Below are 21763 nucleotides of genomic sequence, written 5' to 3' on the forward strand. Positions count from 1 at the left end.
GATTATGCTGGATCTCTTCCCTCACATCAGGAAGAGCGGCGCCCCCTACAGACCACCCACCACCTCTGTGTGCACAAACACGTGTGTGTGTGTGTCCCAGTCAGAGGAAGGTTAAGTAAACTGTGCAGGATAATAATTACAGGTTGAATCCAGCAGCTCCTCTTCCTCCTCAGCCTCACATTCCTCCCTCGCCGCTTCAGTCCCGTTGCTCAAGCTGCAGCCCTGAGCGCCGCTTCTCCACAGCTGCAGGTCTCTGCTTGCTCCTGACGTCGCATCAGCCTGGAGAAACAGAGGCGCTCCGTCAGGCTTCCTGCGAAGAATCCTGGAATTATCTCAGGATTTACGGGGAGAATAATTATTTACACCTCAAACAAACCTTCCTCTGTCTGCAGAGGCCAGCGATGCGCTCAGATGATCCGCATCCATCGGAGCGAGGCGGGCCTGGACCGCTGCAGGTCGGCTTCTTTTGTTTGGCACTGAATAAAAATTATGAAAAAAGGAATTTTTCTCATTTCAAGAAATATTCTTGTTCTATTTTGAAAATTTAAAGTAAAAACAATGATAATGTTATCTCTAATTAAAACATTTGTATAATACAATTCTTGGGTGACGTTGTGGTCCCCCTCCACACCAGTTGGTGGCGGTAGTGTATCGATTCCGATGTTTGCCAACTGACAAACATTAAAGAAGAGACCAGCACAAATGATTCACTGAAACGACATCAGGCTGAATAATTTGTACCATTTCAGAAACCAGAGCAGCACAAGCGGCTCCATCTATTTGCTGGTGGCCTTTGGTTTCTTTGGGTTTCACTCAGGCCAATCAGAGTAAATGCAAAAACACACCACACTTTTCAGATTTTTATTTCTAAAAGCACAGGTTTGTGTGTAGCGGTCCAGTTCTGGCCTGGTTCTGGTCCGACCCGGTAAAAACACTACAATTTGTGGTTTTAAACAAGAACAAACCAGAAAAAGTCTAAAGGGGTGAAAAGTTTTACATCAGCAATTTGTTTACCAACACAGATTCGGATCAGAACCAGCGGTCTGCTCCTCCAGATGTTCTAGTTCTGAGCGTTCGGATCATCAGAACCAGAACCAGAAACCCGGAATGAAAACCCGCTGGTTCTGTTTGCTGTCCTGGTTCTGCTGACAGTTCTGCAACCAGAACCGGAGATCTTCCTCCTCCTCTTCCTCCTCTGCAGCTCAGACAGAAAATAAACATTAAAATAAATTCAGCTTCAACTGCAGGAAAATCTCATCACTGTAAAAAATAATCCAACTTTAACTCACGGGAAAAAAATCACAAACAGGAAATATTTTATTTTATTTTATTTTACAAAGTCAGAATAAAGAGAAGTTTGGATCATTTTTCCTTTAAGTAATTTAAAATTTTAAATTTACCATTTTACTGCCTGAATTTTTTTCTCTTTTATTTCAAACGGACAAAAATAAACATGAAATAAATAAAGTGCGTTGAAACAACTGTTGTGAATTGTTACTATATAAACAAACTGAATTCAATTGAATTGAATAAATTAATAAAAAGAGAATAAATGTTTTTATATTTTCAGTTATTTTTAAGCTAAAAAGTCAAAAATAATTAAAACTTTAATAACAGAAAATTTTTCCATCATCTGCAAAACAATAAAATAAATGAAGGTTTAAGACGGCAGTGAAAACCCGATGAGGACCTGGTTCTGGTTCTGGTTCTGGAGTGAGCGCCTCCTTCAGGCTCAGCTTTGACACAAAGGAGGAGAAACAAAGATGGAGACGCAGAGAGAAACGTGCAAAAGTTTTGGGACAGAACTGAACCGGTGACGACAGAGGAGGAAGAATCTGGACCAGAACCTGTGAAGCGGTCCTGGAGGTTCTGGAGGTCCGTCACAGATTTGGACAGGACCGGGGAGACGCTGCATCCGTCCCGGACTCCATCTTGGCTCGTCTTCAAGACTTCCTGTGGATCATTAGCGTCACTTCCTGAGTTTGGACGTTAAGTCGGACGATTAAAAACGTTAAAATAAATAAACAGAAGGACACGGCGTCCTCTGAAGACACGCCGTCCTCTGAAGACACGGCGTCCTCTGAAGACACACTGTCCTCTGAGGACTCGTCCTCAGGGCTTGTGGACGTCTTCGTGTCTCAGGATCTTGTAGAGGACCCAGTAGAAGATGTTGAAGAAGAGGAAGGCCAGAGGGAACCCGGCTCTTGACACCGTGTCGATCTTCTTGGCCCGGTCGATGAACAGCTTCCTCATCTCCTCCGTGCTCCTTCCTCCTCCAGGTGCATTCTGGGAGATGCTGACAGCTCCCACGGCGTTGTTGGCGTTGACCTTGGTGTCCTTGGTGCTGCTGGGAGTGGAGGTCACCGCGGCCGTGGACGCCGGCCGGCTCTCCTGGATCTCCACTTCCTGTGGGAAATACCAAGACGACAAGGTCAAAGGTTACACCGGTCAAGAGACAAACACTTTGTTTAAAGTCGTATCGACCCTCTGTCCACAACGCTCCTCAGGAAGTGGCTTTAGCTCCAGTAAAAACAGACAGTAATAAAATCGGGACAGCATCTGGACCGCGGTCTGATGGAGGTCAAACTGACCCATTTTCCTCACTTTCTTCTTCTACTACTCTCCAGTGTACATGACTTGTTGCTACTTCGATGAACATTTTGTTCTTTTTCAGGGTTCTTCCTGTTATAGGGGAGTTTTTCCTCTCCACTGTCGCCCCCTGCTGGTCATCAGGAGTAAATGCTGCAAGGCAACGACACTCTGCTGGGTTTCCTCAGGTAGAAACTTTTTAAACAAGTTAACAGAAATAAACTGAACTGAAGGAAACCCAGAATGTTTGAGCTGTAGAGAGGTATGTAAACTTCTGATTTTTATTTGTCTCGTTCATATTCCTCAGCAAACTAATTAGATTAATCCTGACTGACCTGAAAAAAGAGACATCTTGATATAAAAAGTGGAATATCTTCTGACTTTCTAAATCTGAGATGTGGAAGAACCGGTTCTTTTCCTGGATCAGAACTTCCCCTGGGTCCAGACTCGTTCTGATCCAGGTTTTAGATGAAATGTCGGATTTTATCATCTCAGGAAACTTCTGGGAGGGTCAGTTAGTTTTATCACTTTATAATTTCAGAAATTATTTTACTTTTAATATCTTAAATTTATGGCTTTAATAATAGAAAATGCTAATTATTTTCTCACGTAAGTTTTTTCTTTTCTAAAATTAATTTCTGATCTTATGGCAGAAACGTCTTCCTCCTCTGGCCACCAGGGGGCAGACCGTAGAGGAAGCTGGTCTGAACTTTAACCCCATTTGTTCTCATGAACAATAATGCAGTGGCATCGGTTCCCAGAGACTCTCGGGTTTTAAAGCCATGGGGTCAGAGGTCAAACAGATCCTTGGCTCTCTGTTGGTTCAGGAAACTCAGGAAGTCCAAAGGGAGGCGCGTACGGCGGCCCGGTTGGGTCATGATGGCGACACATGCAGAGCGGCTTCGCCCCGAGGCCGCTGTTCATCCGGCTCTTTGATCCGTACGGCGGCGCCGGGACGGGGCCAGCGCCTCCGGGTCGACGGCGCCGTTCTACCGACCCACAGCGTGATGAGGACAGAACCACGAAGGAGAAGACACGGACCGGACCGGACCGGACCGGATCGGACCGAGCCAGCATTCAGTCAGCTCTGGGCAGTCAGCCAATCACTGACGGAGTCTCTCAGGGTCCAATTCAAGGCCAGGGACAGAAACAAGTCGTTCCTTTGACTAGGCCACACAGTTTGACCTGGACCTTCACAGACAGGAAGAGAACCCAAATGGACTGGAAGGCAGAACCAGAACCAAACATCTGAGTGCTGACCCGTTTATGTTCTGCACTAAAAACTAAGAGACCGGCTCAGTGGACGCTGGTCCGACCCGGATCGCTGAATGGGTCGATGGAGACTCAGACTACAGGAATAAAGTAAAAATATTAGAATAATAATAATATTTTATTTACACAAAGTAATGACACTGAGGACTGATGAGTGGAGTTCTGCTTCTGGATCCGTTTTATAAATACGGAAAAATTTCATGTCTTATCTGATCAGCAGAACTTTGAAACGATTCTGCAAACAACTGATTTGATTCAGAGGACAGAATCAGCCGCACTGAGCTGCAGGTCAGAGTAACTCTTTAAAATACTTTTTCTTGAAATTTTGCAGGTTTTTTCCAATATTCAGACTAATATCCATCGTAATAATAATATTTTTGGCCCTAATGCTGCGTGCCGTTATGAGGCGGACGCCGGTCCGTTTCCTCCATGGTTCTGGTTCCAGTTCTCCATGTTGTTTACATCAGGAATCATAAACAGAGGAACCAGAGAATAAAAATGTGTCTGGTTTTTATTCCTCTGGTTTTTATTCCTCTGGTTCTGCAGAGGAGAGTCGACTGAACGCGGGTCGGTCCGATCCAAACATGCTTTGCCGCCGCGCTCATCCTGCCAGGATGAACGACACAGCTGGGGGTGATCACATGCTCACACACACAAACGGCTGACAGCAACGGCACAGCGGCAGCGTTTGGCCAGCAGGGGGCAGCGTTCCCTCTCAGCGCTTGGTTTCCTACCTTGGTCTTGCTCTTGTGTTGGCGCCGGAAGCGCAGCAGCTCCTTGTGTTGCCTCGACACAAAGTTTACGGCGGCGTATTCCAGCAGCGCAGAGAAGACGAAGAGGAGACACACGGCCATCCAGATGTCAATGGCCTTTACGTAGGACACCTGGAGACACACCAACACACACACAGACACACCAACACACACACAGACACACCAACACACACAGACACACAGTTAGACACACCAACACACACACAGACACACCAACACACACAGACACACAGACACACCAACACACACACAGACACACCAACACACACACAAACACACCAACACACACACACACACACACAGTTAGACATACCAACACACACAGACACACAGTTAGACACACCAACACACACACAGACATACCAACACACACACAGTTAGACACACCAACACACACACAGACACACCAACACACACACAAACACACCAACACACACACAGTTAGACACACCAACACACACACAGTTAGACACACCAACACACACACAGTTAGACACACCAACACACACACAGACACACCAACACACACAGACACACAGACACACCAACACACACACAGACACACCAACACACACACAAACACACCAACACACACACACACACACAGTTAGACATACCAACACACACACAAACACACCAACACACACACACACACAGTTAGACATACCAACACACACAGACACACAGTTAGACACACCAACACACACACAAACACACCAACACACACACACACACAGTTAGACATACCAACACACACAGACACACAGTTAGACACACCAACACACACACAAACACACCAACACACACACACACACAGTTAGACACACCAACACACACACAGACACACCAACACACACACAGACACACCAACACACACAGACACACACCAACACACACACAGACACACCAACACACACACAGACACACCAACACACACACAGACACACCAACACACACACAAACACACCAACACACACACACACACAGTTAGACACACCAACACACACACAGACACACCAACACACACACAGACACACCAACACACACACAGACACACCAACACACACAGACACACAGACACACCAACACACACACAGACACACAGACACACACACAAACACACCAACACACACACACACACAGTTAGACACACCAACACACACACAAACACACCAACACACACACACACACAGTTAGACACACCAACACACACACAGACACACCAACACACACACAGACACACCAACACACACACAGACACACCAACACACACACAGACACACCAACACACACAGACACACAGACACACCAACACACACACAAACACACCAACACACACACACACACAGTTAGACACACCAACACACACACAGACACACCAACACACACAGACACACACCAACACACACACAGACACACCAACACACACACAGACACACCAACACACACACACACACAGTTAGACACACCAACACACACACAGACACACCAACACACACAGACACACACCAACACACACACAGACACACCAACACACACACAGACACACCAACACACACACAGACACACCAACACACACAGACACACCAACACACACACAGTTAGACACACCAACACACACACAGACACACCAACACACACACAGACACACAGTTAGACACACCAACACACACACAGACACACCAACACACACACAGTTAGACACACCAACACACACACAGACACACAGTTAGACACACCAACACACACACAGTTAGACACACCAACACACACACAGACACACAGTTAGACACACCAACACACACACAGACACACCAACACACACACACACAGACACACCAACACACACACACAGACACACCAACACACACACAGTTAGACACACCAACACACACACAGTTAGACACACCAACACACACACAGTTAGACACACCAACACACACACAGACACACAGTTAGACACACCAACACACACACAGACACACCAACACACACACAGACACACCAACACACACACACAGACACACCAACACACACACAGACACACCAACACACACACACACCAACACACACACAGTTAGACACACCAACACACACAGACACACAGTTAGACACACCAACACACACACAGACACACCAACACACACACAGACACACCAACACACACACAGACACACCAACACACACACAGACACACCAACACACACACAGACACACCAACACACACACAGACACACCAACACACACACAGACACACCAACACACACACAGTTAGACACACCAACACACACACAGTTAGACACACCAACACACACACAGACACACCAACACACACACAGACACACCAACACACACAGACACACAGTTAGACACACCAACACACACACAGACACACCAACACACACACAGACACACCAACACACACACAGACACACCAACACACACACAGACACACCAACACACACACAGACACACCAACACACACACAGACACACCAACACACACTTCCCTCTTGTATTAAATTAACTAGATTTTTATAAGATGGTGTCCTGTTTACTCTTGTCAGTGTAGTTTAAGGTTTATTTTTTCTTTAAATTAAAAAGACAAAGCTTGTTTTTAAAATAATTTTTATTGTATTACTCAAATTTATAAGAACAAACAAAGATGTAGCTTCTTTTTAATAATTATTGTAATTATATGAGTTACATTTTCCTAGAATTATCTTTTAAAAATGAAAGCAGCTTCTTTTTCTAAATTAGTATAATTATATATTTTTTCTTGTTTTATTATCTTTTTGTTATAAAAAGAGACAAAGCTGCAGCTTCGCTCCTGCAGCGATGGATTCAGTTCATCCTGGAGTGCAAAGTGCTGCTCAGCGGCGGGAACATGAGAAACCTCCTAACCGCTCTGAGGCCGCCGGCAGCAGCAGCGGAGTTACGCAACAGAAGCAGAACAGACTGCCGCTCACGCTCCAGCAGGGCAGGAAGAGAGGAGCCAACGCTTCCTGGACGGTTCTGGAGGTCCGGCCCAGTGGACCGTCAGAAGCAGAGGAGTCAGAACTTTCTGCTCCTTCAGGTTCAGACTCTGATGACTCCACACCGCCATCTAGTGGCCAGGCAATGGCTGTGCAGGAAGCAGGAAGCTAACGGTTCTGGTTCCTGTTGGACCAGCAGTTTGGATGAATAAATCCTGGCTCAGATATTTACATACACCTGGGCTTAAAAGACGAACACCTACAGCATTGTTCTGTTGAAGTTTTGATCACCCTGGCAGAACCGGCGGGTTTCTGGACCAGATCAGCTTCATCAGAACCGGGAAGGACTCCAGTTTGGACCCAAGCAGAAGAGTCCAAATGATAAAGATAAAACGATTTCTGATTCAGCCAGCACCAGTTTATACAGAGGTCTGCAAAACCCAGCTTTTATTTTGATAGTCCACATTCGCTCAATGGCCAGCGAATTCACTTATAAGCTAAATATTTGGTTAGAAAGCTAAAAATAAATGTAGTTAAGAAGCTAAATATGTAGGTCTGAGCTAAATGTTTTGTTTGGAAAGTAAATAATTAATTTGTTAACTAACTATTTAGTTTGCTACTTATCTAACAAATTTTAAATATCTCCCATTCTGCTTGGAGTCGTTCAAGCATTTGGACTCCAAAATGGAGTCCTCTGCTGTGGACCCGTTGTGTTTGGGTCCAAAACGGAGGACTCCATATTGGACCCAAGCAGAAGAAATTATTACAGTCATGACATTAAAATATTTCTCTGGATTTTTCCTTCAGTTTTAAATCAGTTAAACAGTTTCAAGGTTGTTTAAATAAAAACTTCACGTTTAGCTCTAGAATTAATTAATATTAATATAAAAATGAATATTAATAATCCAGGGCCCAAAACAGCAGCTCAGTCTCCTTATTCCAGGGGCTGGCTCGGTAGCGGGTCGGTGTGGCGGTTCTGGATCCATGGACGGGGGTCGGCCCAAAGATCCGACACATCCAGACATTCAGGTAGAACATCAGAACCTGAGTAGAACTGGTACCGACCTTGGGCAGCGAGGTTCTGGAGCCGGAGCTCTGCGTCGTCATGGTGAGCACGGTGGTGATGCCGAGCGCTACGCGGGCCGGCGCGGCGTCCATGTTGATCCAGAAGGAGACCCAGGACAGGATGACGATGAGAAGGGACGGGATGTACATCTGGATCAGGTAGTAACCCATCTGCCGCTCCAGGTGGAACCGGACCTCAATGCAGGTGAACTTACCTGCAATGCAGCGGGCAGTTACCATGGTTACACTCCAGATTAAAGCATTAATGTTGGGTTAGAAATGCTTCAGTAAGAGGTTCTGGAGGCAAACAGAACTATACACGTCTCTCGGGTAATGTTTTATTTTTATCATTGTTTCTTTTCCTTTGGATATTTTCAATGTTTTAGCTGAACAGTTAGCCACTGTAGCAACATCTGCTCCTGCGGTCGAGTCAGAACCGTTCCGGTTCATGTTTGATTCACTCTTAGGTTGAGCGGCTATTAAAGTTTGGCTTCCTTGTTTATTCATTCAGTTCAGTTAAATATTTAGTTTGAAACGGTGACATCCACAAATGAATGAGTGATATGGTGGAAATATGACTAACACCTATTTTTTTCTCTTATAAGAGGCTAAATAAATCAAATGATTGCTGTTAACGTTTTACTGTGTAACTTTACAAACCGTTCCCCACCGGTCCGGTGAGAGTCTGAGAATCTGTTAACTTTGTGAGCGTGTAGCTGCGGATCTGGAACAAATGGGATGAAACCGTTTGTGACAGAACCAGAACCGCCTGCTGCTTTCTGCCTGAACTGAGCTGATGGTTCTGCTGGACCTCCCCCCACTGCCGGCTCGCTAACCACAGAACCAAACCGCCGCTGACACCGTGTGGGGCCAGAGGTCACAGACACCTCGTCCACGCCGGCCCTATCCCTGAGTTCTGATCGGATCTGATAAAATCATCATCCAGGGCGTCAGGAAACCGTTTCTCCTCACAGCCGGCGGCACCAACGGAACGGATAGAACCTGGCAGCTGGCTGGTTCTGACACCGGTGGCCCGGCGGTGTATGTGTGTGTGGCTTTGCATTTGATACACTGTAAGGACCATCTTACTAACACATGCCATACTGTTTTTGGGTTGTCCAAAATGCGGCCTGAGGGCCATTTGCAGCCGCTGGAACAATTCTGCGTGGCCCGCATCACAATTCTATAACTGCTTAAATTCATATTGCCAGATGGTTTAATGCAGAAAAACTTTTAAAAACGATGTTGGAGGAGACATTTTCACTGATGCCAGGCCTTTTTCAGTGACAATTGAACATCTTACAAGGGAAAATATGTTTAACAACACAAAGTATTCATCCAGGTTTCTGCTTTTAATTTTACTTATTTTAATAGTAAAAGAGACTAGAAAACATCCAGTGACTGTTACTCAAATTCAGGCCTAAATATGGCTATTTTATTCGCTTGGTCAAGTCAAGCAAAAGTAGGGCATAGCCTGTTCATGTTGTTAAAAATACACAATAAAAATGAGCAACTTGAAAAATTAGGAAACGGTTTGTTGTTATTGTTTTAAATCTGGCAAACCTGTGAGATGGTTTTTATGTTTTTAATCTACAATGATTTACAGAACTTTTGTCTTCAGAAATTTCATTAAGATGTTGAACTTGGCAAAAAGTTGGGACACCATGAGGTCGGGAGTTATGTGTAAATTAAATCTAGGCTAAGTTTAGGTTGTAGGAATAAATGGAAGTCAATTGAAATGGAGGTCCCCATAAGTGATGATGAAACCAATTGTCCCAAGTCTTACTGTAAACCAGTGTTTGTTTGTGTGTGTGTGTGTGTGTGTGTGTGTGTGTGTGTGTGTGTGTGTGTGTGTGTGTGTGTGTACCGGTGTTGTAGTGCTTGGTGCAGTATCTGAGGTCCGACTCGTCCTTCAGAATGAACTGCGGCAGCGTGAGGCCTTCCGCTACCTGGACCGGCCCATTTTCCTGCCATTCGAAGATCAGGTCATTCATGGTGTAGCCGACTGGAAAAGGCAGAAGAAGCGGGTCAAACAATCTCAAAAGTGAGACCCTCTGAAAGCAAAAACTACACCAATGGACAAATTTTGAAAAACTCAAGAAAAGTGGGCGGAGTCAAGAGATGAGGGACGTGGCTAAATGTCGAGATGAGGACAAGAAGGGCTGTGGGAAACCTAGCAATGTTGTTGATAATTTAGCAACTCTTTGTTCAAAAAAGCAACAAATGTAGCAACTTTAAAAAAAGAAACACTGTTACCAAACTTAGCCATGTTTTTCTAGTCCAGCTCCAGACTCGCCACCAGGGAGCGTTGTTGTGACTTTTTTACACTTATGTTGTTCAGTATATTTGCATGATAAGTGACTGATTACAATTATATGTTAAGCATAATTTACATGATGATTATTATTATTATATTGAATATGATTGTATACAATTACAAAGGCGAAGTGAAATATATTTCAGTGTAAGACATGATTTATTTGAATAGAGGAAGTCTTTTATTTTGAAGAATGCTTAAGGATCTGTTACTGTTTAGTCACTATCTTGCTTTGTTGATTTTATTGCTTGGTTACGAGCAGTTGTTGTTGCTGTTGTTCTGTTTTTATCGGCTGAAGCCCTTTTTTTCCTCTTCAATAAATACTGAACAAAAGGGTTCAGTAAAGGAAATACGAGCCTCCGTCTTGTTTGAGAAGAAGCTTTACTCCGCTACATTTTGGTGCCGAAACCCGGGAATAAGAATTTTTTGATTTTTTTGAACGAAGTGAAGCTAAGGCTCAGTTTAGCAGCCAACATGACGGAAGGACTGGAGCGGTTAAAGAGGAAACGGTCGACTATCCGAACAGCGACGACGAAGCTGTTAACTCGACTAGAAGATGAGGTGGGCAAAGAGAGTCCCGATATGGATAGACTGCGTGAGTTCCTGGCAGTTTTATCTTCTAAGGAGGAAATTTTATTGGATTTGGACAAGAGCATAGAAGATGAAACGTCAATTGAAGACTTGGACACTGAGATAACGAATTCACAGGATTACACGGACCGGATTCTCATTTGGAAGGTTCGCACCACCAACGTTATTGGATTGCAGGAGACCGCTACAGACACCCTAAGAGCGCATGTGAGTGACGTGAACAACGGCTCATTTTCATCACAATCCAAACAGACGGTTAAACTGCCCAAACTAACGATAATCAAGTATGATGGAGAAATAAGCCAATGGCAGGAATTCTGGTCACAGTATGAATCAGCCATTCACAGAAATGATGGACTAAGTAAGACAGACAAGTTCACTTACCTGAGATCTTACCTAAATGGAGCAGCTGCTCGGACTATTGCAGGACTGACAATGACAGATGTCAACTATGATGCTGCAATAGAGTTGCTCCAGAATCGTTTTGGAAGGAAGGATATTGTGATAAGTGCTCATATGTCTAAATTGCTGAACTTGACACCTGTGAGAAGATCATCTGATGTTGCAGCTTTGAGGCACCTTTATGATGAATGTGAGATCCAGATACGCAGCTTGGAGTCTCTTGGAGTGCAAAGTGATACTTACGGCTGTCTCCTATGTCCAGTGTTGCTACAGCTTATTCCAGAAGACATAGTACTTACTTATACACGGCAACAAAACTCAACTAACGAATGGAAAGTCCCAGAATTGATTCAGTTTCTGCAAAATGAAGTGCAAAGCAGAGAACGGGCGCTTCTGCTGACCAGACCAGGTCACACATTGAAGAGCCCGAGCCCACAACACAAGCATGTGGGTAAGCCATCCTATACCTGTGATCAACCTAGAAAGTGGAGCATTCCATCAGCGACTGCTTTGCACACAGCCAGCGTCGTGCCACAAACCTGTGTGTTTTGTGACGGTAATGACCATAAACCAGAGAACTGTCCTGGTTTTACAATAAGTGCACGCAGGGAGAAACTGAAAAGGCTTGGACGGTGTTTTGTCTGCCTGGGCCCGAAACATATTGCGAAATACTGCAGAGTGAAGATTTTGTGCAGACAGTGCAATCGAAAACACCACTTGTCAGTTTGTGAACAATCTGAAGCTAAACCAGAAGTCGACAGTACCAGCAATAGTGGAAATGCAGAGGCTGTGTTGTCTTCGTTGACCAGCTCAGTCAAAGTGAAGACAAATACTCAGAACACAGTATTGCTCCAAACGGTTAAGGCATGGGCTGTAGGACCAAAGGAGAGAAAAATATCTCGCTGTCTGTTAGATGGAGGTAGCCAGCGTAGTTTTGTTCACAGAGACATTGTCCGAGCCCTAGGACTGCAAGTTGTGAGGCAAGAGACACTAAACCTCCATGTTTTTGGTTCCACCAGTCCTGTAGTAGAGAAACGCAACATAGTGAGAGTTCAACTTGAAAATGTGTGGAACACTGAACGGAAAATCGAAATAGATGCTGTAGAGACCCCCGAGGTGTGCACTGCTGTAATAAAGGTACCAACTGAGCCCATTCAAGCAGAGATTAAGAAAAGAGGACTGCAGCTTGGAGACTTTCCACTAGAGGGTGCTAATGAACAAGAGTTGCAGATGTTAATTGGAGCAGATTACTACTGGCAGGCTGTTACTGGAAAGGTCCAAAGGGTTACAGATTCATTAGTGGCAGTTGAAACCCTCTTTGGATGGGCTTTACAGGGACCAGTGACTACCTCCAGTGTTACAGACACCACGTGTATGCACATTAGTTTGAACGAAGACACCCAGCTGTCTAATCAGTTGCATGCATTCTGGGAGGTGGAGTCCCTGGGTATTGTAAATAAACAGTCAGAAAGCCCAGAGGACTCAGAAATTATGCAACGTTTTGAACAAACAACAACATTTGAAGACGGAAGGTACCAAGTTGAGTTACCCTGGCAATGTGACAAAGACCAGCTTCCAGACAACTTCAGGGTAGCGAAGAAACGCTTTGAGAATCTAACGAGAAAGCTGAAGACTGATGTAAATTTATTTGCCAGATACAACGATGTAATAGAAGACTATCTTCAAAATGGTATCTGTGAGGAGGTTGCAGATGGAAAACCAGAAATGAATCAACAGACTGTGAAATATTACATGCCTCATCATGCTGTAATAAGAGAAGAAAAGGCCACTACCAAACTTAGAGTGGTATTTGATGCATCCTCACATGAGACAAACAGTCCATCCCTCAACGATTGTCTGTACACTGGACCTAACCTGAACCCAAACCTGCTAGATGTGCTCATAAAGTTCAGATTGCACAAGATAGCATTTACTGCTGATATAACTAAGGCCTTTCTTCAAATCTCACTAGCAGAAAAGGACAGAGATGCTGTCAGGTTCTTGTGGATGCACAGACCTTTAGCTAAGGACTGGAAAAATGAGGTGCGTGTCTTAAGGATGAAAAGAGTTGTTTTTGGAGTAACTCCCAGCCCATTCTTGCTTGCTGCCACTATCAGAAAACATCTCAAACAATTTGAAAGAAAACAGCCAAAGGCAGTACAGGCTCTCAGAGACTCTATGTATGTAGATGACTTTATTTCAAGCTCACCTACTGTGCAGGATGCTCTTCACATGACAACTGCAGCAAAGCACATTCTCTCTCAGGCAAGCATGAACCTCTGCAAATGGGTTACCAACTCACCTGATCTGAAAGCCATGTGGAAAGAAAATGGAGTAGAGCTCACTGGTGATACAGAGTCCAGTGGAAATGTGCTTAAAGTACTTGGACTGGTTTGGAGACCGGAACACGATGATTTTGTGTTTGATCAAAAGGGGTTAATGGACATTTTGAAAGACAGAGAAAATACAAAAAGAAGTGTACTAAGAACATCAGCCCGTATATTCGACCCTATTGGATTTCTTACTCCTTTTACAGTCCGAGTAAAGTGCCTGTTCCAAGAGATGTGGGAAAAGGGACTGAGTTGGGATGAACCATTACCTACTGACTTAGAAGAGAAGTGGGAGCAATGGTGTCTGGAGTTACCACTGTTACACCTGGTGTCTATTCCCAGGTGGTACCACACTGAGATTAACAAAGAGTCACACACTGTAAAGTTGCATGTCTACTGTGATGCAAGTGAAAAGGCTTACGGTGCCGTGGCATATCTTCAAGGACAAAACAACCAAGAAGAGACTATTAACAGTTTTGTGGCCTCCAAGTCACGAGTAGCACCATTAAAGAAAATGACATTACCTCGCTTGGAGCTCATGGGTGCACTTATTGGAGCAAGATTAGGACACAGCCTCCTTAAGCCATTGAACATGGAGAAAAACCAGCTCAACATGTGGACGGACTCTATGATCACGCTTCACTGGATCCGCAGCTCATCACGTCGATGGAAACCATTTGTGAGCAACAGAGTGGCAGAAATACAAGGGCTCACAAATCCAGAACTCTGGTTCCACTGTGCTGGCAAAATGAACCCTGCCGACCTTCTTACGCGGGGTTACCATGCTCGGAGCCTTATTAAGAGCCAGCTGTGGTGGAAGGGACCCACTTCACTGTCTACGGATGAGAAGGAACTGAACATTTGTAGTGACTATGTAGTGGATGAAGTGAATGCAGAGCTGAGGTCTGGGTATGAGACTGTTGTGCAGTTCACTGCCACTGAGCAAACTGAACCTCTGTTAAACTTAGAAAGGTACAGCAAGCTTAAGACCATGTTAAGAATCACTGCATGGGTAAAGCGGTTTGTTAATAACACAAGATCTTATCTGAAGGTTCAGGGAGAGATAAGTACAGAAGAACTTGGTGCAGCTGAAATGTACTGGATTAAGTCAACACAAGAGAGTTGTTTCAGTTCTGAAATATTGCAGTTAAGGTCAAACAAAAATGTGAAGGTAGATTCTAAAATCAAAGATTTGAAACCATTCTTAGATGAAAATGGTCTAATAAGTGTTGGGGGAAGGCTGCAGAATTCAGATCTTAGTTTCAGAGAACAACACCCTTGGATACTACCGACAAATCACAAGTATTCTGAACTATTAGTTCAGTCATGTCACGAAAGAGTGATGCATTCTGGTGTAAGAGACACATTAACTCAAGTTAGAGAACAATATTGGATTTTGAGAGGCAGACAGCTTGTAAGAAACATTGTTTCAAAATGTTACATCTGCAAAAAACTAAAGGTTAAGGCAGCACAACAGATTACTGCTCCCTTACCTCGAGACAGAGTAACAGAATCACCTCCCTTTGAAGTTACTGGTGTAGATTTTGCTGGACCCTTATATGTTAAAACTAAGGACGGGTCTGTAAAATCATACATAGCACTGTTTACATGTGCAGTGACAAGAGCAGTACACTTAGAGTTGGTCTCAGATCAGACTACAGAGAATTTCTTATTGGCCTTAAAGAGATTCATTGCAAGACGAGGTCTTTGTAGGGTCATTTACTCTGACAATGCTAGAACATTCAAAAGGGCTGACAAGGATTTAAAGGAGTTATGGCAAAACATCTTAGGATCGACACTCACAGAGTTTTTCACTGACAAGGGAATCACGTGGAAGTTTATCGCTGAGCGAGCAGCTTGGTGGGGGGGATTCTGGGAAAGGCTTGTGAGATCTGTAAAAACATGCTTAAGAAAGGTACTGGGGAAAGCATCTTTGAGCTTTGAGGAGCTCACAACTGTTCTTACTGAAGTTGAGGCAGTGTTGAACTCCAGGCCTCTGTCCTATGTAACTAGTGATGCATTAGAACCCCAGCCACTTACCCCATCTCATTTCTTAGTTGGTAAACGCTTAACTTCCTTGCCACCAAAGATTATTCCATCACCTCACCTAAATCAGGTTCTCACTGCAAATCGCGAACAGCTAGGTAGAAGGTGGAAATACCAACAGAAACTTTTGATAGGCTTTTGCAAACGCTGGCGCAGAGATTATTTGATGGACTTAAAATCAGCCCACAGGGTGAACAGTCCTACTCCAACACTACTTAAAGTAGGAGATGTAGTTCTTTTGGGGGAGGACAATACACCCAGACAGACATGGAAAATGGGTAGAATTGTAGAGGTCTTCCCAGGCAGGGATGGTCTCATACGTTCATGCAATGTTCGTACTTCGACTGGTGGCTTGTTACGCAGGCCTATTCAGTTATTGTACCCTTTAGAAGTATCTTAAATGAAAGGTAAATCCTACACAGATGAACAGTTGTTCATCGGGTGGGAGGATGTTGTGACTTTTTTACACTTATGTTGTTCAGTATATTTGCATGATAAGTGACTGATTACAATTATATGTTAAGCATAATTTACATGATGATTATTATTATTATATTGAATATGATTGTATACAATTACAAAGGCGAAGTGAAATATATTTCAGTGTAAGACATGATTTATTTGAATAGAGGAAGTCTTTTATTTTGAAGAATGCTTAAGGATCTGTTACTGTTTAGTCACTATCTTGCTTTGTTGATTTTATTGCTTGGTTACGAGCAGTTGTTGTTGCTGTTGTTCTGTTTTTATCGGCTGAAGCCCTTTTTTTCCTCTTCAATAAATACTGAACAAAAGGGTTCAGTAAAGGAAATACGAGCCTCCGTCTTGTTTGAGAAGAAGCTTTACTCCGCTACAAGCGTGTCTAAGTGAGATTGTTTTATACCAGAATATGGTTCTGAGTGATGTAGACACCAAACTGGACTGTTGGAACAATAGGACAATTTAACTGTAGTACCAACATTTGCCACAGAGGGCAGCACTGAGACAAAAATGTCACACTTTGCAGAGAAACAAAGATAAAACCTTTAAGGACCAACTTGGACATTTTATCTGCAGAAAACCAGTTGGTTGGTGGCTTAGTCCCACTTTAAAACCTCCAGGACAATTCCGTCCTCCATGTTTGTAGTTTTTTGTTTCTCATGAGGAAGTGAGAACGAAGCTCAACCTGAAATGAGACTTCCTGTTGCTCTGATTCTGTTGGACCTGCTGTGGTTCTGCTGACCCGATCCAGAGTTCTGTTGGACCTGCTGCGCAGGCTTCCAGGAGCCAGCTGGTGGTTCTGGTTCTGCTCCAGAGCCATGCATTATGGATGCACTTGGTTCTGGTTCTGAAGGTTGATCCAAAAGGGAACAGGAAGTTTGTGCAGAGATGAAAGCGAACAGCAGGAAGCGCCTGCAGCTCCTTAAAGCGGCGGCGTCCTTCACTTCACATGATCTTAAAACCCAAACGCCTGCGGAGGAAACCGGGTCAGGTTCCACCAACCACCAGGTTTAAAAATTTACCTGATATTCATTAGAATAATGTGTGATGTCAGCACCATCATCATCATGAGCAGCTGATGAAAAGCGCTAGGACCTGCTGGTTCTGGTTTGACCCAGCAAAGTGACGCGTTTCCAGACAGCAGACAGCTGAGTCTCACTGGGATTAAAACGGATTATTTTAATAAAAACAAACGTTTCTAAATAAGAGCAGAAGTTAACGAGGCATCCAACATCCAACACGGCCCCGTTCTGCTTCCACAACGGTTCCAGACGTTCCTCTGATCCTGTTGGACTGATGAAGCTTCAGTTCTGTTATGAATAAACTGAATTTATTTATTCTTGCAGTTCTGACTGTGGCACCAACAGGACGGGTTCTGCTCATTCATGCTGAAACGGATTTATTGAGTGAAGTGAGACTCGGGGGTTGCCGGTTCGAACCTGCTGCCTGTGGCTGATCAGCGAGGCTTTGGAGTCCTCTGGGCTTGAAAAATCTCTAGAAAGTTCAATCTTCAGTTGTTTTCTTCCTTTTGCTCCATGTTACAAAGCAAAACGAAGACAATAATTTCCCAACCCTTGCAAACCAAAGGAATATTAATTTCCAGCATTTTTCATGTTTTTTCCAAACTCTTTCAAGTTTTTTTTTCAGAAATTTCAAGGTTTCATAATTTTTTTTCCCCAGACTCTTCCAGGTTTTTCCAAATTTCTCCAGGTTTTTACAAACTCTTCCAGGTTTTTCCAGGCTTGCTCCAGCCGTCGCTCAGACTGACCTCCCTGCAGCCTCAGGGAGGTCAGTAGCATTTCCACGTTCAGAACCAGAACTTAATGTAGCGAATGACGAAACACAGTGGCGGCGCAGCGCGCTCCTGACCACAGAGGCGGTTTCATGGGACTCACAGCTCTCCAGCTGCATGATGCAGGTCTGGACGTCCATGGGGAAGTTCTTCAGGTCCATGGGACACGACAGTGTCAATGTCAGTCTGCAGGACAAGAAGGAGAAAACGGGTTAAGTTAGGCTCCATGTTGGAGAACACAAGAGATGGAACCGATTCATCTGGACTGAGGATCAACGTTTGGAAGATACATTTTCTAAATCTGATTACATTTTTCTCTCTGCTCTGAGTCAAACCAACCTGTTCCCCTCCTGGCCTGTGGGGGCGCTGCACCAAGAACCACTGAAGGAAATGACACAAAAACCTCTGAAGACACTGAGAGCAACTTCCTTCTTCACCAGATGCAAACAAGATGGAGGCGTCAGATTTTAGCGGTTGGAAGATTTCTCTTTAGTCTTTCGCTAAAGACCAGGAGCCATTTCTGCTGCTAGCGCTGGGCTAGCATGTTAGCTTTGGTTGTATTTACCCAGAATGCCCTGCACTGTAGTCCACTTCCTGCTTTTTTAGAGGTCTCCAGTTCGCTTGGCGTTCACATTCAAACTGAACCCAGACCGAGGTCTGGAGGACCAGAGGTCAAAGGTCACTTAGCATTCACATTTTACCAACTGAACTGGACTTTGACTAGACAGACGGACTGGAGTTGGATTAAAGCGGGCTGAACAGAACCGGTGGGAATGGCGGAGCATAAAGTCAGGCGCAAGTAAAAAAAAAGTTGTTGTTTTTTTTTTAAGAAAATGTTTTTGCTCATTAGAGAAAAGAAAAAAAAACAATGTGTAAAATTTGTCAGGAATAAAATACATTTTATTACATATGTTTAATAAAATTCAATAAAATAAAATAGAAGTACAATAAAATATGTTTTAATTGTATTTAGAAAAACAAAAGAGTTTCTGTAGAGTAGATCATCACTCCTAAACAGAAATTCCCTTTATAGCAGTAAGTTTTTTCCCGGAGTATTTAAATGTTTAATCTCATGTATGTGCCGTGTCCCCACAGCCCAGGGCGGTTAACGTGTCGCATGTTATCCCGGCCCGTTCGGGTCGCTGTGCTCTGTTTGGGTAATCATGCAAGTTGATGCGGCGCTGCAGCCTCACAGTGCAGCTAAAGAATATTCCCCCACAGATTCATCGTCACAGCAGAACACAGCCATGTAGAGCCACCTGGTCACCATGGAAACGCTCACTTCCTGCAGGAGTAAGGAACGCTGTGCCAGGGGCGGCCCAATCCTTCCTGGGGTCCTAAGCAGATTTTCATTTAGGCCCCCAACCCGTTAGCACCAGACACTCGATAATTCCTGCTGTTAGCATTAGCATCATTTATGATTAGCTTATATCATCCCAGTGTTATGATGGCCGCTACATTTAACTTTATATGAGAAACAAACCAAAGAAAATTATTTAGATTTTGAAATGCAGATCGGTATTTAAATGAGTTATATTATCTTAACTATTTGAAAGTAACATCAGCTAATAATAAATTTACAGTAAACAATATAAAAAGTATTTTATATACTTTTTGGAAAGTGTTTTTCCATGGTAATAGCATTAACGTTGCCTTTTTCAGTGTTATTTTAACTACATGTATATAATTATCTTGCTAGCTTGGTGCTTTTGGGGGCCCCCTAGTGGTGTGGAGGCCCTCAGTCATGTGCCTTGGGCCGGCCCTGCTCTAATCTAATCTACTGTAATCTGAGAGATTTGGACCCACCGTATGGAGTAGAGCACGTTGCCGTTCTTGAAGATGCGCAGCAGCTTGTTGTCGGTGGTGACCTCGTGGAAGTGCGCTCCCTTCTCGTTGGCGAAGAACAGGTCCGGTTTCCAGATGGAGTCCAGCATGGACGGGTCCAGGTCCAGAGAGTCGTCAGGGTACTCGGCGTACGCCAGCCGCGGGTCGTTCCACTGCTGCCGCAGGAAGATGTTCACCCGGTAGTCCTGGAGGGAGACAACCGGGTCAACAGAACCAGAACCTCCACTCTGACCTCAGAGGAACATTTTGGGCGTAGAACCTGGCAGCAGACATGGCGAGTCGATCCCAGATTTTCTCCATCAGCTGTAATAGACCCTTTTCACATGACGTCACACAACCTCCGTTTTGGCTCTTAGCTGTGTATCCTTAGTTTCGGTGTACATAGTAAGTAATGATAAAGTTGTCTATTTCATATATATATATATATATATATATATATATATATATATATATATATATATATATACATACATATATATATATATATATATATATATATATATATATGTATATATATATATATGTATATTTCTGACAGCATATGTCGATCAGACAGAACACCGGAGCATGGAGTTTACAGTCTCTAAAACATTTGCCTAAAATAAGATTTGAAGATAGATCACGATTTGCAAACCAATTTTCTCTGACAACAAAATCTAAATTAGACAAAGGCTAGAAATTCTTCACCGAACAAAACCTGTTTGACTATGAAGGTAGGTATTTTTGTTTTGCATAACCGTTAGCTTAGCATTAGTGAATTTTGTTAGCTAGCTAACTACGAGACATAACTGTTCCTTAACCAGAACTTTTTCCTGTTTTTGAACTATAACGTTTTAGGCTCTAATCTGGATCAGATTCTTAAATTATAGACTGGAGTTGCCACTCATCCCATAAAATAGGGGTTTGTTTGTTATAAGCAGAGATGTCCGGTGCCGCCGCTGCTTTGTAATGCCTTCCTCTAATCGGACCACTTTTTCCGGTAACGAATAATCTAACGAGTTCGTATTTCAAATCCAGTAATCAGATTAAAGTTATTTTTATGTCCTTTATTTTCCATTAATACAGAAAATGAACCTCTAAACGTTACATCACTGACAGGCGGCGGTGTATATGTTTCCTAACTGTGGCTAAAGCTGCTGCTAGCTGGTTTACTCATGATCGGAGGCTGGTTGGAGAATGGTGAATTGACAATGACTAATAACGGTTATCTAACACGTAAACACTGTTTTATAAAATACAGAAAGTGAACCTCTAAACGTTACAGCGCTGACAGAGAGTATATTTTTTCCT

The 21763-nt window shown here is 43.7% G+C and overlaps 1 protein-coding gene across 1 annotated transcript in view; it reads right to left on the minus strand.

Moving 5' to 3' along the window:
- Positions 1-847: 847 nt before the first annotated feature.
- The window catches only part of glra3 (glycine receptor, alpha 3), a 39408-nt gene continuing 18492 nt past the window's right edge, over positions 848-21763 (minus strand). Inside the window, exons 4-9 of the mRNA XM_088006807.1 lie at positions 20435-20658; positions 18732-18814; positions 10541-10678; positions 8674-8888; positions 4596-4745; positions 848-2406 (exon numbers count right to left, since the gene is read on the minus strand). Of these exons, the coding sequence (XP_087862933.1) occupies positions 2113-2406; positions 4596-4745; positions 8674-8888; positions 10541-10678; positions 18732-18814; positions 20435-20658 (1104 nt within the window). The 3' untranslated portion in view covers positions 848-2112. The remainder of the gene's footprint in view (positions 2407-4595; positions 4746-8673; positions 8889-10540; positions 10679-18731; positions 18815-20434; positions 20659-21763) is intronic.

The sequence above is a fragment of the Poecilia mexicana genome, unplaced genomic scaffold, assembly GCF_051168715.1.
Source record: "Poecilia mexicana isolate PSO_F unplaced genomic scaffold, ASM5116871v1 scaffold_1, whole genome shotgun sequence".
Lineage (NCBI taxonomy): Eukaryota > Metazoa > Chordata > Actinopteri > Cyprinodontiformes > Poeciliidae > Poecilia > Poecilia mexicana.